This window comes from Sturnira hondurensis, unplaced genomic scaffold (genome assembly GCF_014824575.4).
Source record: "Sturnira hondurensis isolate 20B ecotype Veracruz unplaced genomic scaffold, ASM1482457v3 Scaffold0002638, whole genome shotgun sequence".
Classification (NCBI taxonomy): Eukaryota; Metazoa; Chordata; class Mammalia; order Chiroptera; family Phyllostomidae; genus Sturnira; species Sturnira hondurensis.
In genome coordinates, this window is record NW_028075269.1 from 5,603,117 (window position 1) to 5,621,665 (window position 18,549).

The 18,549-nt window shown below is 40.7% G+C and overlaps 1 protein-coding gene across 2 annotated transcripts in view; it reads left to right on the forward strand.

Annotated features, from left to right (window-relative positions):
* BBOX1 (gamma-butyrobetaine hydroxylase 1) overlaps positions 1 to 18,549 on the forward strand; it is a 55,823-nt gene that overhangs the window by 21,814 nt on the left and 15,460 nt on the right. For both annotated transcript variants that reach the window (XM_037040416.1, XM_037040417.1), the window contains one exon: positions 9,201 to 9,399. In XM_037040416.1, the coding sequence (XP_036896311.1) occupies positions 9,201 to 9,399 (199 nt within the window). The remainder of the gene's footprint in view (positions 1 to 9,200; positions 9,400 to 18,549) is intronic.

Sequence of the window (18,549 nt, forward strand, 5' to 3'; positions counted from 1 at the left end):
GTGAAAACAACTGGTCCACTATGACCCTAGTTTCAATCTGCAACTACAAAGTGTTTCCTGAAGCTGGGATGCTCAGCAAACTTGAGAGAGCATGCCCATGTTATCTACTAACTGGTTAAGGATTGCTACAGATCAAAAATACCAGCCTATATTTCATGTATGAACTAAATACTTGAAGGAAATCAATTCCAGACTCAAACGAGGCACAATTCATGGCCATATGCAAGTAGATGATCTCAACAAGGGAGGTAAAGTATCTAAAAAGAAAAATGTGCTCATACCAGGAGGAAGCAGGGTCTCTAAACATCTTCACAAAGGCAGCATTACAATTATAGTCATTTTCCACATGAGGAAAATGAGAGAGTGAGAGAAATGAAGTAATTAGTCCAAAGTCAAAGAGACAAGAACTAGCAGAGCCAAGATTTGACCAAAGAGTATCTGTTCTACGAAATACATGCACCCCCCACCCCATGTGGTTGCAGCCATTTGAGTGGGCTCCTCAGTCTGTGTCACAGCAGTTATTGCCATGAATGGTCAATGCCTGTGCATTGGCTGTCTCCCACATTAGACAGCCGGAATCTAGGGAAATAACTAAGATCAGTAATCATTTATTGAGCATCTACTATTTACTATGAATTTATCTAGCAAATAATGAGTGTCTGCGATGTACCGGGCACTGTCTTAGGTGCTGGGGATGCGACGGTGAGAAAAACAGAGAAAAGCCTTGCCACTAAGAAGTTTACATCTTGGTAAAGTGATCGATAGATTTACGAATATATCAATGTTACATCAAATGGCGATAAGGACACGGACACAGGCAGGTCGATGAATGTGCTGGTGGGAGTGTATGAAAGCTCTCTTTTCAGCCCTACTTTTTGCTGAAATGAGAAGCAAAGTTGTCAGCTAAGCATGAGTAGGAGGAGGAAGTGTGGGAGATTTGGAGATAAGAGAACGTGAGAAACAGTCAGCTAGGGGAGTATGAGTTAAGAAGAGATTAGTTGCTGAGCAATAAGATCAGTCATTGTAGTATGTTTTCCTCCAGCCGTGTTCAGATGCTCAGGTTCAAGTGCGCATTGAATCAAGTTCCCTATGATGAGTTCTTCATAGATATCACCTCATTTAACAGCAACCCTGCAGGTTGTTTTCATCCCATGATTTCCAGATGAAGAACTTGAACTGAAAGAATATATCACTTTTGGAGGGTCATGCAAATGAGAACTGTCAGAATTCATATTTGAATTCAGTTCTGTTATCTTCAAATGTTAAACTGTTAACTTTGATACAATATCTCTATCAAATTGGAGCAATATCTTTATCTCAATATGTGCTTAATATGTTCTCCATGAACTAGCTTTGGAAAGTCTTGGGTAAGTGAGAAGTCAGTATGAGTCAATATAGACTCACAAATCAGTATGAGACTGCCCAAAAAAGACTGATTAAATTGGGGCCACCTGAATGAAAATGTAGGGGTCTTTCATTCAAGACTACCTGAATGAAAATGTAGTGGTGAGCCCACCAGGTCGGGTCTCACCTGTAGTCTTGGGTCTCTCTCAAGGCAGCAAGGTTCTCATGGGGCATCCGAGAACGTGAGTGCAGGATCCAAAGGAGACCAGAGAGGGCAGTGCAGGGCTTGGGAGCCATAAGACATGAAAAACATGGGAAAGAAAGGGGCTATATGGTCTTTGAAAGGAAAGGTAACACATTAACTGTCTTTGTACACATCTCCAAGATTGTCATGTTCTGTGTGAATCTGGAGCACAGCATCAGGGCTTCGATGAAAGGCAACAGAGGTGGATTCTGCCTCGGCATAAGGACGAAGCTTGTGACAATAGGAGCTGTCCAGTTGGAGACAATGGGAGGGTTAGGTGAGGTACAACTCTCTTAACCAGTATGGGCTGTTCTGTAGGAAGATGTGCGCTGTGTAATTGAAAGTGATCAGGAGGTTGTTCTGTTACCTTTCAGTAACAACAGAGGGTAAAAATAAATTTTCTGTTTGCCCTGCCAACTCTAAGGAAGTCTGAGATACTTACTCACTTCCTTTCCTGACATCCTCTGGTGCTTGTTTTCCTTCCACAAGCAACACTTTTTTACTACGTGGAGTCAAATTGTTTGCATGGGTATTCCTGTCCTGACATGTATTAGCTGCATGTAATTAGGTGAATTAACTAATGTCTTTGTGCCTATCTCCTCATCTATGAAATGAGAACAATAATGGAACCTCTGTTATGGGGCTGTTGTGAGGACTACGTGAATTAATCCATCTGTAATGGGTCAGAAGAATACCTGGCATCGTAAGTGCTCAACAAACGTTAGCTCTCGTTTTTTCCAGGGTTTATCACACACTGCCATTTGGTGTCACTTCATGTTTCATGTGTTCCTGTTTTCTCCAACCAGATGGTCCTTTAGGGGCAAAGTAAAAATTTTTGTTCAGGATACAGAAAACACTCATTTTCTGAAAATCTCCTGGGTGTCAGCCCTGGGCTATATTCTGGGGAGAGGGAGAGAGAGGCAACAGGGGTGATAAATGACTTGGCCCGCACAGTTTGTAACATGATTGCAGTCCTAGTGGGAGAGAAGGGGTCAAGGTCCCGCCTGACCTCGACTACTTTTCCACCTCATCTGCTACATGCCCCAGTTGCCTCTTGTGCTCTACCTCGGGGACTTCAAGTTCCTCCAACAAGCTAAGATACTCCCCATCTTCCTACTGTCCTTCCCACCAGGATACTTGTCTCCTTGCTCCCTTGCCCTTGGAAGAATGGCTTCTCTCACCCCTTAGGATTTGGCTTAAATAGCATATCTTTAGCTCGTCCTTTCATAGCCACCATGTCCAAGTCAGTTTTGCATCGATCCCCCAATAATTACCAATAGACCTCATCTGATTCCCCATAGCACTTGCTGAGATGTTTACCTTTATGTGCCTACTTGTTGGCTTCCTTTTTCACTCACTGTTTCCCTCACAAAGGCAGCCATCACTTCTATTTGTATTCACTCATGAAATCTCTTTTACCTCGCCAGGCTTTCCATAACTGTGTGTTGAATAATTGAAAAAGTGCTGTGGCTGCTCTGTGGATCTGCGCTGGGGGCCCAGACAGGACAGACACCTAACCCTCCTTTGCACGTCCTGAAGGAGGCATTGTAGAGGCTGTAGGTGACCCCTGCAGCCCCTCGGTACCCCTGTACTTGCCAGCAGCTTCCTGCTGCTCAGTTGCCACTCTCCTGGAGGGCTTTCTCTGACTGAGGGAGCATGCTTGGCCAGGGGACACAGAGAGTCCAGAAAGACCCAGGAGTCTGTGAGTGCCCGGAAGAACGGCCCTCACCCAGCGAGGGGTGGGCATGGGTGGCCTGTGCTGGACAATTCTGGCCTAGACAACTCTGAAGTGTATTCTACAGCACTGCCACAAGGTCCAGCAGTGCTGAGCCCCTGTTGCCAAAAGCAACAACCTGTTCCTTAAAACCTTCTAGAGGCTTCCTTCCATGTTTTAGTTCCCTACCTCCTAACAGCGTACCCAGGACACTTCAATAAATTTGAATTTGCATTCAAACTTGCATTCAAATCCTCATCTCAGGCGCAGAAAATTTCAGTCTAAGGGAGGACACATGCCCAGAATCTTGAAAGACATTCAGAGTTCACTAGACAAGAAGTAAAAGCACATTCAAAGACTGCTGGGCCCCTTAGTGCAAAGAAAAGAATCAAAGCCCAGTTTCTACGCAGGTGTCTTTCCTCTACAAAGGGTCAGATTTTTATTTTTATTTTTATTTTTTTGCGGAGGAGGGGCCAGACCCCTACAAGGTATTTATAGAAAAGATAGTAAGGGGTTGGCAGATTCCCAGCACATCATATTCGCTGTTTCAGAGCCAACAGCACAGTTCATTCCAGGTGGACGGAAGGTCCGAAACTCTTGAAATAACACATTGCAACTCAGCATGCTGCGCGCGTGAGTCTGTAACTGAAGAGCTTCTTTGTGTCCTTTCCTTTCTAAAATACAACTTAGGATTCAGGAATGTGATTCTTAACCCCGAGAAGGAAATCTTGTACAAACGGTTTCTTGAAAGCCAGCATGTAGCCTGTTCGTAAACTTTATGATGTGTGAAGCCCAAGTTCGAAGGAAGTATTTATTAGCGGGGCCGTAAGTTAAATTGGACGAGGTGGCTCATGCCTTCAATATTCCGTCATTTTCCATACTGTTTATGTATCCAGACCCAAGTGTGAAATTTAAATTTGTTTTTAATGTGTTTTCCTGACGAATGATTTACTCTAGCCAAATGTGTTTTCTTTTGGGTGCCCAGGAGTTATGCTTTGCAGTTGGAGGAGACTGAAAAAATGGGTATAAACTACATCGTCAATGTTGAGGTTTCCGTGCAGATATCATAGAATGATTTTGCTGGCAGCTAATAAAATGTAGCTTATCTCACATGAAAAGTAGAGTGCCTTATATTTGAAGTGCTCTGGTAGATTTAGAAACTGATTAGTCACCATGCTGTCCCTGAAAGTCATGGTTAGCGTTACTGAGTATTTGGGTGGCTCGTACTGGGACACGAGTTCTGCAATGGGCTGTGGCCCTTGGTCTCTGGTCCCTGCCAAGCCCCCACCAGGGCACACCAAAATGGGCACTAGAGTTGGAAAATTGTAGACTTTGCTGAACTTAAAACATTTTGGTAAATACTTTCTGAAAGTAAAATCCTATGAATCTGAATTATTTGTACTACCTACTATGCTGTCTACAGTATTGTTAGCCTTGCTTTATACCAGAGTCTTGGTGTGGATATGGCTAATTTTATGCATGTATAGTAAAACACTTATTGGAAGACTCTTACTCACTCTGTGTTTTTAAAACGAGGGTGTTGTGTGTGTTTGCTTATGTGCTGGAGAGCGTGTTGTGTCTGTGCGAGGGTTAGTCTGTAGTGAGAAGGGGACTCGCGTGGAAACAAACTCACTGAAACGTGCTGTGAGTGTGCACAGATGTGTTTCGTGTGTGCCCCAAGCAGGTGCTTCTGAAATCCACAAAGCAGTCAAAATACAAACTTGAAGTTTTGAAAACATTTACACCTAGTGAAAATGGTTTTTTTTCACTCTTTATTATATGTCCTCGCCACAGTCACCAGACTCTCTGGAAAGTGATGACGGCCTTACATAAAATCAAACTGACACGGGTCACCGAAATAACCATGGCTTAAGAGAAGCCAGCCCGGTTTTAAGCCCCTGCTCCCCTCTCAGAAAGTGAAAGGCAGGCTGCTTGGCCGACTCAGGATGTTTTCTCTGTGTCTGAAGTGCTGACGGGGAGCCAACGTTTATCTCTCAACACCCATGCTTGAACAAGTTCAGACAAAGTGTTCCTAGTTCTAATTGGCTCTGCTTTCTTATTTGTCTGGTAGATTTCCTTCATAAGGGACAGAAAAAGCTGTGGACATTCAGACACAGAACACAAAAATGCACAGGATAACAATATTTCAAGGCCTCAAATGTTCCTGCGCAGCTGATAAAATTACAGACTTTGGAATCGGTCACCTGGATTTGACTAACTAGCTCTGCAAATCATTAGCAACAGGACTTGGATTTCTGTTCCGTTCCCTGTAATGTGAAAATACTGAAAGCATCTGACACATCTATTTATTATGGGTGTTAAAAGAAATAATATACAAGAAGAACCTAGCACTGTTCCCTACACCTAAAAAAGTACTCAGCAAATATTAGCTATTATTTATTATTATTGTTGTTGTTATTATTATTAATCTGCCATGTGCCAGGCGCTGTATGAGGCTCCTTGTACGGTCTCACTGCATGGCAATGAAAGACCTGCAATGTAAGCCCTGGCTGGTGTAGCTCAGTGGATTGAGCACGGGCCTGTGAACCAGACGATCGCGGTTCGATTCCCAGTCAGGGCATATACCTGGGTTGCAGGCCAGTTCCCAGCAGGGGCCAGTTCCCAGCAGGGGAGGCACAAGAAGCAACCATACATTGATGTTTCTCTTCCTCTCTCCTTCCCTTCCCCTCTAAGGATAAATAAATAAAATATTTAAAAAAAAAAGAAAGACCTGCAATATAAATATAACTAGGGCTGTTTTATAAATTATGAGACAGAGGCTCAGAGAAGAGACCAAGAAACTAGCTGGTAAGAGTCGGGAAAATTATTTAAAGCTAGGCCTCTTTGCCTCCAGGCTCTTAATTTATTCATGTCCCATCACATACAGTGCCTGTCACATGTGACTATTTAAGTCAGTTAATATTAAATAAAAAGTTTAGTTCCTCAGTTCCACTCACTGCATGTCAAGTCTCAATAGCCGTATGTCGGTGCCAACAGCTACAGTACTAGCCAGCACAGACACAGAATATGTCCGTCATCTCAGAAGTTCTACCTGACAACACTGTAGCCTCGGACCAACACCAACTCTGCAGGCTGGTTTGTTCTCTACAGGACATAAGATATTCTTCTAAATATCAAAGCAAAGGTTCATCAGCAGATTATTTAACTCTGTAATCAACCCATTTGCTATATGGCCATGTAGATGATACTAATCTACCTGAGAGTCTACAGAGGAATGAAAGACCTGCCCTCAGCCAGGTTTTCACAGTGTCTGAAAGCTAGGAGGACCTCCAGTCGTGGTTTAGGCAATCCTGTTGTTCAATAGTGAGAACTGATGACGATGGGAAATCCTAGTCAGTGTGCAAACACCGGAGGAGTCTCCAACATCGCATCCGCCCACCTCTAACCCTCTGTGGGCTTGTGCTTTTCATTTGGGGTCAATCAACTAACACTGTTTTAAATACCGTTTAAGTTTCTAGCTATCGTCTGCTTAGAGTAAGCTTTGGAAAGAGGAGATGGTGATTTGTTATTACGTCCTTAATGCTGACATTCGCCCAGGAAAGTTTTCTCCTAACTGGAAGCCAAATGACTTGTCTAGTCAGGCATTAGTTATAACATTTATCACCTTCCTTTATTTATAACCTTCTTTCTGCAATACTCTCTTGATTAGTATCAGATATTACAACCTGGAAACTTTAAATAGAAAGAACAAATGGGATGGCAAAGCAAACAACCGCATAACTGAACGTTGAGAACACACCAAGCAGATTGTCCCTTTGAGAAGAGTCTCTTTTGTGTAAAACCACTCCTGTTTGATTTTAGAAGGAATGGTTGAGGCATGAGAAGCAGACCTGGGGCCCTTGATGCGTGTAAAGAGTAGCTAGCACCCCAGAAAGAGCATAAGGGGGCTATCCGATCAGAAGATAGGATACCTCTCTGGTGTCCTGAACATATTTCAACTACAGCTTCTATCACACTGTGTTTTAAGTGTCAGTTCCCATGTCCTGCTCTCCCACAGATTATGAGCAACATAAAACCTATTGCTTAGCACAATGTCTTACTTATAACATGGTAAAACATTAGGCTTATTGAAAAGATAAACCGACAAATAATTGTTAAGTAGCTGATATAATCAAGGAATACCAAAAATGTGTATGTTAAACCACCCCCTCTCCAAAAAGAAAAGAGTATGATCATTATCCCCAAACCTTCACACCTCCTTGTCTGCGCTTGCTTTAGCCAACCCCCTTTGGTGTGACACAAAATGACCCATATGCTGAGCTGTTTCTCTCTGCCCAAGTGATTTGGTTGATATTAAATTCTAAGGTTCTCTCAAATGTAAGAAGCACTCGATAAGCAATGCTTTAAAAAAAGATAAGAAGAAAGAAGTAAGGTTATTGTTCTTTGAGGTCTGGTTGGTCCCAAAGAGAGAGAGAAGAGTTAAAGGGGGCAATTAGGAATCATTAACTGGATATAAACTTGACTTCCTCAGAAGATACAATAAGTCACTTTGGCCTGTGGAATGTATTCGATACTAAAGAACATAACTATAGTCCAAAAAGAATTCAGTAACCAGGAAGGCCTAATTTACAGTTTGCAACTTAAGGCCCAGAAGTGTTGCCTCATGCAAGCTGTTAGGCTCAATGACCCAGAAACTTTGGTAATATATGCATGTGTCGTCTGCCTGGGTCTTCCCACATACACACACCTACTCACTTCTGCAAATGTCCCTATGTCACCAGCTGGTAGAAGAGCAGGAAGTGGCTTCCTGCACCTGCCTGTGTCTTTTCATTCCTAAGGCCACTCACTGACTGCCAAGAAATCCTTGTTTCTACACAAATAGCCATGTTGACACGAGAGGGAACGATTTCCAGTCTACAACTACAACAAGGGGACATTGACCAATCTCTCATTCATAAACGGGAAGGGGGCTGTTCAGGTTGTGTTCTCTAACATGAAAAATATTCCCCGGTTAGAAAATTGAGGCATTGCTTAGATGGTGTTGAGATCATGAATTCTCATGCTGTCACTTGTTAGGAAGGTTTGCCTTTCTGATGCAGATTTATTCCTGAGAAACAACGAAATCAAAGTAACTGGCTAGACTTAAGTCTTTTCTGAATGCACTTGTAATATCTGAGTTATTTTCTTTGTGTTCCACCTCCTTTGGGAGATCCTGGTTTACAGTCAAATTCTTTTTTGTATTTGTTTTCCTTTGTGTTTTCTTTTAAGTACACATTTTAGTGGGCAATTTAATCATAAAGAATCAAAGAATGCATCTGACTTTGTCTCCTGTGGCTTTGTCACCAAGGTGTCCGAGCACCCCAGGAGCACACTCTTTATCTTCCCTTCCCCCATAGCCAGATTTTGTTGACTCCAAAGTACAAGTCAACCCCAGAGAAAGCTTCTTATCAGATGATGTAAGAAAGAAGGAACTGTACCTCTCCTGGGAAACACCTCCCCCACTCCCAGGACTAGGCATGTGATGTTCTAGTCCACCGTTCTGATTTTATCATCTACTTGGAATTCAGCAATAAGACTTGGTTGCTAAAACACAGTATTCAGGTTTATTTCTAAACAGTGTCCAGACAGAGAAGTTCTAAGCACATACAGACCAAGAGCCGTCCATAAGCTAATCTACATTCTCTCAACAAATGTGACATAATGAATACCTGTCATGGGTCAGGCATAGTAGTAAGCAGGGGGGCACGTAAGTAGACTGACCAGCGTGGTCCCAGGGAGGAAATATGGTCACTTGGGCATTTGTAATACGACTAAAATTTCATAGATTCCATGGTAAGTCAAAGGTCGACTTCATGGAACTTGTCCCTTCTCTGAGGTTATCATTGTGCTTAAAAACAGTGTAATGTCATCTGGTTTCTTCATTTTCTTAATTCACAGAATGTCAGTATTGGGGCTCAGAACTCCAGCTCCCTACTCTGAATTTTGAAGATGTCTTAAAAAGCGACGAACACGCACGCAAGTGGCTCTCCAGCCTCAAGAGAGTAGGCATAGTGCGACTCACTGGAGCATCCAGCAAACGCGGAGAAATTTTAAGGCTTGGGAAAAGGATTGGTTTTCTTTATCTCACATTTTATGGGTGAGTCACCAAATAGTTGATATTCTGACATTATGTATAAAGTTTAATATACTTCTCAGAAGGGGTCCCGTTTTGGTTGGAGATACAGAAATTTCCAGGCTGTCTTGAGCAGAAAGTCAGCTAAGAAGCTGAGTCTAAAAGTGAGATTTCTAGTGAGAATCACTGGAATTCTTAAGAGGTCTAAAAGCCCAAAGACAGCAGTCTAGTTATAGGTGTATATTAGTTTGCCTAATATACACCTTTAAGACTGGGTGGCTTAAAGAACAGAAATTTACTTCCTGGCGGTTTGGAAGGCCAGACGTTCAAGATCAAAGTGCCAGCAGGGTTGGTTTCTGGAGCGACCTCTCCTCCTGGCCTGCAGATGGCCACTGTCTCACATCTCCTCACACGGGCTTTCTTCTGTGCACCCACAGGAGAAAAGTGTCTGCTCCTCTTCTTACCAGGCCTAGAGGCCCCGCACTTGGAACTTAACCTTGATTGCCTCCTTACAGGCGCTCTCTCCCGATAGAGTCACATTGAGCGTTAGTTAGGGCTTCCTCATGTGAATCGTGGGGAGACACAATTCAGTCCATAACAAATGGGGTGGAAGACTGTGTTTCTTCAAGATTTTTATAAAATATTCAGCTCTACAAATGTTAAAAGTCATTAAAGTTTTACCTCCCAAGAGTTGGTGAAAAATAAAATCAGACCCTGGAGGATTGAATCCAGCCACCAGATGTGTTTAAAAATAAAAAAGATAAAATGAACATGCAGAAAATTAAGTCTGTGAACTTAAGCAAGTAACAAAAAAATATACTTTATTGTAACTTTGGAATAAGAAGCGGTGTGCCTAGGAATTGCTGGGAGGAAAAACTAATTACGGATGACGAAACACTAACAACAGAAAATACTTACCTGGGAGTGGGGGCATGACGTCATTTCTCGTCTTTAGGGTGAGCCTCTATGTGCAGTGAAGACAATGATTCTTGGGCTCGTAGAGCAGAGAGCACTGAAAGGAGAAAGGGCCTTCAAAACCCGAAGGTTGGAAACTGGTAGCACACAGACTGCATTTAGATGTGTTTTGCTGGGGCTAGGTGATATTTGAAGAAGATATTAGTCACCAATACTTTAAAAACGGGGAGATTTTACATTACATATGGATCTGACATTTCTTGAAAAAATCAAGTCTGGCAACAACTGAGCCTAAATTCCTGCGTGCTGACAACCTGCTGGTCCAAAGCAGAGGCTGCTCCTTGAAGACAGCATGTGTCCACTCCCCAGTTTGCCAAAGGCCTTCCCCGGCCCTGTTGGCCTTGGAGTTTGCTGCCAGAATCTATGGTAAGACCTCATCTGTTAGTAAACAAAGGATTGAAAAACTCAATTTCTTGCCCCCAGTGATTTCAGCAACTTAATGAATTGCAGAAGATGCTATCCTATCTAGACTTCAATGACCCAGCCCCTACCACTGCTCCAAGAATGTCTCATAAAATGTGTACATTCCCTACCTCTTCGAGAATTTGAATGGCCTTAGGGATCACAGCGGTCACCGGCAAACAAAAAAAAAAAAAAGGAAAACCCTTGAAATTACTAAAAGCCTCGACTGTATTATTTGTTCTTTATTTCATTTTCACAATTTTCTGAAGTAGATACTATCTTCCATTTCACTCTAAGGAATCTGAAGCCCAGAGAATTAAACCACAACCCACATGCCAACCTATAGTTAAACAGGAACCAGAGCTGGGATCTGGGTCTTTTCGGTCCCCTTGGCTTCCTAATCCATGTCACTACCAGTAATATAAAGGGAGAACATGGGAAAGATGCTTGCAGGCACTGGATGTGAACAGAACATTTCAAAATAAATATTTTCTACATTGTTGCACTTAGCTTTTATTTGCTGACAGCAGACTTTTTGTATCTATGCCAACACTTTGGACAATTTCATAACTGTGGCCAAACCAGGGGCTCTTCATTGTCGTTCTGTTACTCCTACCCCGACCCATCACAAAAGCGTCAATTCTGCATCCTGATTTATGGCTTGTATTCTGTTCTGGTTTTTTTTTATGAATAGTAATAAAATAATTTGGCCACTGATCTAACATTGTGAAATTTATTGGAATAAAGACTAAAGGTTCCTTGTTAAAATAAAATCAGAACTCCTACTCTTTATTCCATGTCCTTTGTCCAAGCCCAGTGCATCAAACTGAGTAGGTTTAACCCGCCAGTCCTCAGGCTCACCTTCCACAGGTGATCACACTTCTCTCCTGAATCTCAAACTGTACCACAGGCCACAAGTGCCTGTCTTGCACCTTACCGCTTCTCTCAGCACTCATCATCAAGACCTCTCCTTTTGGGGGGGTGGGGGGACACTTTTTCATTTCCTAGCTTAAGAAGTTACGGAAGAGGACAGTTTCACTGTCGTTGCTTTGTATGTTTTGCTTATTTGTGGGTTTAATTTATTTGTTGTTGTTAAGAAAATGATAAAAGCATTTTCCCTGAAGTTATTTTTCTTTTCTGCTCCTTTCCATAGTAATGTGGGGAAATGATATTGTAGTTTGGGTAACAATGGTTCTCAACTGAGCCTGCACACTGAAATAGCCAATTTTTAAAATGTGCTGAGGTTTGGGTCCACTTTTCAGAGGTTTTTGGTTTTTTTTTAGCAGGACTTGGATTTGGCCTGAGTATCAGGAATTTTTTAAACTGTAGGTGATTCTGATGTGCAGCAATGGTTACAAACCTCTGGCTGAGAGGAAGTGCCCCTCAAGAGAAGGCAAGTCTCAACTGGCAGATAACTTAGGTGCTACACATCCTCTCAGCTCTCACAGTTATGTACCCTCCGTGGCATTTATCAAGTTCATCTTCATCCTGTGCCAATGCCTGGACATGACTTATCTTCACAATAGAACTAGCAGCTGCTTTAGCCAGGGCCCCTCCCTTTGCTATCTTTGTTTCTCCACTGGCACGATTCTTCTTGTTTGAAAAATAATTGCTTAGCAAGCAAGTGTACATAATGAATGAAGGCAATAAATAATGCATGGGAGGGTCTTGCAGAGGGTAAGTGGGTGAAGTTAAAGGTAAACTTTGTTTTTCACGCAGGTTTTTCCGGGAGCCTGGTTTGCACTCTCGCTTAGATGCCCAAACCAGTCAACGGTGAGGTGTCATTTTACACACACCTCCCTTGGGAGCCAATACCCACCTAGCACCTTTCCATTCAAATGGGGCCCTATTTGGAGAATTCAAATTGCATTGGTCTAAAATGAAAAGTGTAATATCTAATTTTGGTTTGTGGCTGTATTCTCAATGATTAAATTGTTGATTGGATGAACAAAAACAGTAGGTTCCAGCATTTTGTGCAGCCTGGGTATATACTGGGCAGAGAATAAATGTTTAATGAATAAATGCATGCCTAGATGCTTTTAGAAGACTACAACGCAGCAAATGAATGCAATAATTATCAGAGCATTTTATAATTATAAGATTATGTTCAACTTCTAAATCAAAAGTGGTAATAACATTGGGGACAAAAGTGCATGTCATCCATTGCCCACATCTGTATTATTTCAGATGCTTGCCATTATTCTGTCACTGCAGAATAAACCAGGGGTGTCAAACTCATTTTCACTGGGGGCCACATCAGCCTTCCAGTTGCCTTCAAAGGGACTGTATAAATGTAACTACCCCTTAACTGCTAAGGAGTTGAAATTACATTTACATTTGGCCCTTTGAAGGCAACCGTGAAGCTGATGTGGCCCCCGGTGAAAATGAATTTGACACCCCTGGTCAAGACCATACTTTTTTCACACAGCCATGTAAAACGCTCAGTCTCCTAATGCCTCGATGATGAAAACATACCTGGGAGAAAAGAATAAGTTGATAAAGAAAATTCTACTGTCATCAAATATGTGTCAAATATGTATACTTGTAGGACAGTATATAAAATGATAACCTCTTTAGAAGGATTTAAACCTTTGATTCAGGGCGATGTACTTTTTACAGAATGAGGCCAAATATCTCATCCCAAGTCCCTGACCCCCACCCAAAAAATCGATAAAAATGGCTTTCTTTATTGAAGAAGTTGTCTGAATTTTATGAGATAATTTAACCCAACGGGAAACAGTACTTGCTCATTGCTCACACTCTTGTCTCTCAGGAAATTTTAATGAAAGGGGAATATATGCTAAAATATTGAGGGCATCCATTGGGCCAAACATCAAAAGTGCTTTCTTAGCATTGATGACACTTACCAATCCTTAGTTAGAAAATTAACCTCAAGACTGACTCTGAGTCACCCTTCTTCACGAGAAAGTCAGTTGGAGATATTAAAATTTTTATCATCAACTAGCAAGACCAACTTCTTTCCAGAACAAAGCCCAGAAGATCAGATTTCTCTCTGTCAAAAATATTCTATTTGCTGGCATGAGAAAGTTGCATTAACATACTTGCAGTAGTGATTAGACTAATAAGAACAATGAAGGGGAAATTAAAAATAAAATATTTTTTTAAAATATTTTAAAATATTTTATTTTTTATTTCATTTTTTATTTTTATTTTTTATTTTCTGAAACACTGGCATCAGGAACAAAGTCAAAATAGTGAGAGACAATGAAGAAAATGAATAAAAGAAAAGAAACTATGCCTGTTGGTGATAGTTAAATTTTCTTTTATAGAAACAAACATGGAAGCTGTGCAATCGCTGAAAAAACTTATACCACCACACATTGTAAAGAAAATATAAATAAATACCGTGGAACACCTAGCTCCAAAAAGAATTGAGGAGCCAATGCCCCAAAGCACCTGTATTCCATTACTGCCCAGATAGCTGCCCAAAGGAACAATGGAAACACAATATATTCATGCCTTCTCAGCCGGTTATTTGGAAGTGACCAGTTAATCCAAACCTTTCATTTAATTCTGTGGAGCTCTGTGCCTCTCCTGAACTGAGGACTCGCTTTTCTCTGTCCATAGGAGCGTTGGAATACCTGTCAGGCCCTCTGAGACCTTCGGATAAAAATTTGCTGGAAAAAATGTAAAATTCTACTATTACTGCCCAGCTTTGCCTCAGCACGAGTGCCTTGCATGGAGGCTTCATGAGATGAATGAGATGTCAGACAGAAAATGTTTCTAGTGGGATGTTTGTCAAGTATGCCAGGCGGTCCAGTGAAGAATTAAGAAAACCAAAATGGCTTCTGAGGACTGCAAGTATTTCTGCTAGCATTTCTGTGTGCCAGCGCGGCAGCATCCCACACGTGAGGTTGTATTAGAGACTCAGGGAGTGTAAGTGAAAAATATTATTATTCCTTGGTATCTGGGCCCTTAGAAATTGCTAGTACCATTAGCACTGCTTCCAAAGCTGACTTCGAGGCAGCTACTTGGCTGATATACACATAAACAGGAAACATTTGTGACGTGTGGTGGCTGAACAGGGAAAGAAAAGAACAAGTTTACCCATTTTGTTGAAGTTCTAGCCAGTAAGTTGCTTGAGAAAACCACAGAGCCTATCCTGAATAAAAATGGCTTCTGAGTTATGAAAAAAATCAGAACAAAACCTAAAAGCAATTCAGACTTGGGAAGAAGGCAAAGAAAACTTGTCTGAGTTCTGAATTTAGTTGTAATTCCATCCCACTTGGTAAAAAGTTCACACAGGGATTTCTTAATGAGCTGTTTTAAGATTTAGTACCAAGCACAGTGTTTGACTCGGGGCAGGGGCCTTTAAAATGTGTGTTTTTGTGAGTATGAGGGTTTCCTAAGCAGAGTTACAAGCTCCGTTCTTTCAGCCATTGTGACCCCCAGCTTATGTTATAGGCCAAGTCTCAGTCCCTGGGGATTCCTCTGTAATATCAGGGTTCATTGTCATTAAAGCTGCTGCCAACAAAACCACTTGAGTATGAGGTCATCTCATGAATGAAAGGAGAAAGAACTTCTGTGTCTCATGCTCCTCTAGAAATCATTTGAGGAAGTTTGTAAGACACCCCAATAACGTAGCTGCGTCTCCACAAGCCTGAACCCCATTGCTTCCTTGGTTGTGCTCTGTGCGGGCAGCACAGGCAGCTGTCACTATTGGAGCGGGAAAGTGATTTTTTAGTAAGCATCACTGATGTGCCAAGTATCGGGATAAATGCTTTACCATCATTTTCTTGATTTTTTTCTCAATTCTTACAAGAATCTTTACCCCCATTTTAGAGGTAAGGAAACTGAAGTAGAACAGTCAGGCTGCAGACCCAAGTTTCCTTGACTCAACAGTCTCTGCAGTACTTCCTTTACATTCTGGTAGGAGGGTGGTCTGTGGTTACCGAACATTTCCGCTGTAGTTCCTAATACCGTAACAATGTTGACTATCAAATTTGGCTTCTACTCGTATTTATTGCTCAGATACCAGAGAATATTTGACATTGTAATGTACACATTTTGTAAATCCAATTATAACAACAGCACCAGATTATCAATTCCCTTTCCCTCTATTCAGGTCAATTATAGCCAAATATTTACGCAAAGGCAAAATGACAATCAGCAAAAAATCAGATAACTCGTCACAAAGGAAGATAAAGTTTATATTTAAATCTTTCACATCAGTAACCTAAACTAGCATCCAATTCTTGCTAAGATGAAATTAATTAAGCAAAATTTGACCTCCGATGCAAAGGAATTTTCATAAACAATAATCTTTATTATTATTATTATTATTATTATTATTATTTTGCAATGCATTGCATTCTACATTGTTCATAATGAAGGCCTTTGGGACTTTGGAGAGAATTGCTATACCACTTTCCTTTATCTTTACTTTTCAGAGGCAGTTCTTTTTCTATATATAGCTGTCTTCGTTTTCATTATTAGAAGTATCATTAAACTTCAAAAATAAATTCAAAAAATAGTTCTCGTTGTAAAATATAGTACAGATACATAAAATGAAGCCTAGCTGAATAAATGACAGCAAGGCAAACACTTGTGGACACTATCCAGGTCATTGGAACATGCCCGCAGCTCCAGAACCCACCCGAGTCTCCCCACCCATCACACACCTCTCTTTTGTCCCCAAATGTAACGGCCCTTCTGAATTTTATGGTACTCTCCACCTTTTTTGGCTCATAATATTATCACCCAAGTGCACCTCACTTAGCACTACACTTTGGTTTCCCCACTTTTCAGTTTGGGGGTATCTGTGTTTCCCTTCCTGGTAATCACGTCTATTAGTAAACACAGGTGTAGTCATCGGCCCGGTGCCATGTCTGTGCATCACCACTAGTCACTCCAGTTGTCCGAAGCTCATTCTCTCGTAAATTCCCCAGGAAGGACTCATGGGAACAATGTTCTCTGAATTCTTACATGTTGACAGCACTTTAAGGCCTTTACACTTGAAAAATCAAGTTGGCTAAATAGAAAATTCTTGGCCGACAGCATCTGTAATATGTGCACTATGGTTTTATTGGCCACCTAATTTTCTTTTCTTTCTAAGTAATTTGACATTTTGTACCTGGATGCCCCCAAATATATATATATATATATTAGGACCAATAATTTTATAGACTATGTGTTGTTGGCTGTTCTGGGGCAATTTTTAAGAGAGGGTATAATTTGGTCATTCAATATGTAGTTTCAAATCTTCGTTTTTAACTTCAGTCTTTTTTAATGTTAGTTTCTATTATTTGCTTTGTTCTTTACTTTGGGTTTCTTCACTTAAGGACTCCTAATATGCATGTATGAAATAGTCTTTGCCTATTTTCTTGTTATTTTCTCTGAAATCCTTCTTATCTCTTCTTTTTTTGACATTCAAATTTTTCCCCCTTTTATCTTCAAAGGCATTATCTGTTATGCTTATTTGATCTTGCATTCCTTCTAGTCTAGTCTTCATATTTAAATGGTTTTTAAAATTTTTGCCTGAATACATCACCCTCTTTTTGAATTTCTAATCTCATGTAGGTTATTTTCAATATATTATATCATTTAATATATTGTGTCATTTATTTTGGCTCATTATATAGCTATAAGTAGAAAACAAAAGTTAGAAATATATATATATTATCTTTTGAGGGAGTATTTTTCTGATATGTATTGTCTATAGGTACACCATTTTGCTACTCTCTTTTCTAAAAAAAATAACTATGACGCTAAATCTTAATCATTTTATATTGCCAGTTTTTATGTGAAATCTGTTTTCTTAACTATTAAAGAGAGAGATGATTCAGAAACCTTTGTAAGTTACCGTTTTAAGCTGTATTTCGAAACCATGGCTGATGGCGTTCTAAGACCTCCTGGTTCCTCTCCTTAACTTTCATCCGGACCTCCTCATTACTTTGTCCCGACGACGCTCAATGGGGAGGTTTTTTTTTTCTAAGAAGGAAACCTAATCATGGAAGGGAGTTCCATAAATTTTTAAGAGATCCTAGGGCCCAGAATATTTCAGTCCCTGACCATGAACTCACTGTGCTCAGCTATACTGGAATGTGAAAATCCCCTCTGAGGTTTAATTGGCATTCTCAAATTGCCCTGTTGCATTTTCCAGTAAATATCTGTTAGCAATTTGAAAATGTCTCAGCTCCGTCAGGTACCTGCTTGCTTCCCTCTGCTTTCTCCTACACAGTTGCTGATACCACACGTTATGAGTTTGGAAGGTCTCTCTCTACCTGCTCATTTTGGGGGGTGGGAGTCATGGATATATGTTGTCACCTAATTTTGATTCAATGTTGTCCCCATGTTTTGGGGTTTACACTCCAGATGTTTTGCTGGGAGAATTCAGAGAAATTAAAATTTATGTCAGCCTCATAGCCCCCAAATCTTCCTTGTTTGCTTTACATGTTTATACCTCATGGAGATTAACATACAAATTTCATGGATTGAGTAAGAACACATGGGAAAGGTTACTTCTGTTTTTCTAGTTTGTGTTTGGGAATATTAATTCTCACCTAAAAAATGGTAGGAACTTTTTCATATTTAGGAATAAATGCAGTGTAAATATGTGTCCATAATGCAAGTAGACCTGAAAGATAATGATTTTTAAAAACAAACCTTAGTGATTTTGCCAACTATTGTTTACAAATAACCATAACCCTCGCCTAGAAACAGAACAATGGTAATGGATGGCTAAAGTAGTCATGACTGAAGTAGACCTAAAATACATAATTTATGTCAGGATTAAAAATAGAGTCAAACAATCAGGAAAATAACACAATTTACTAT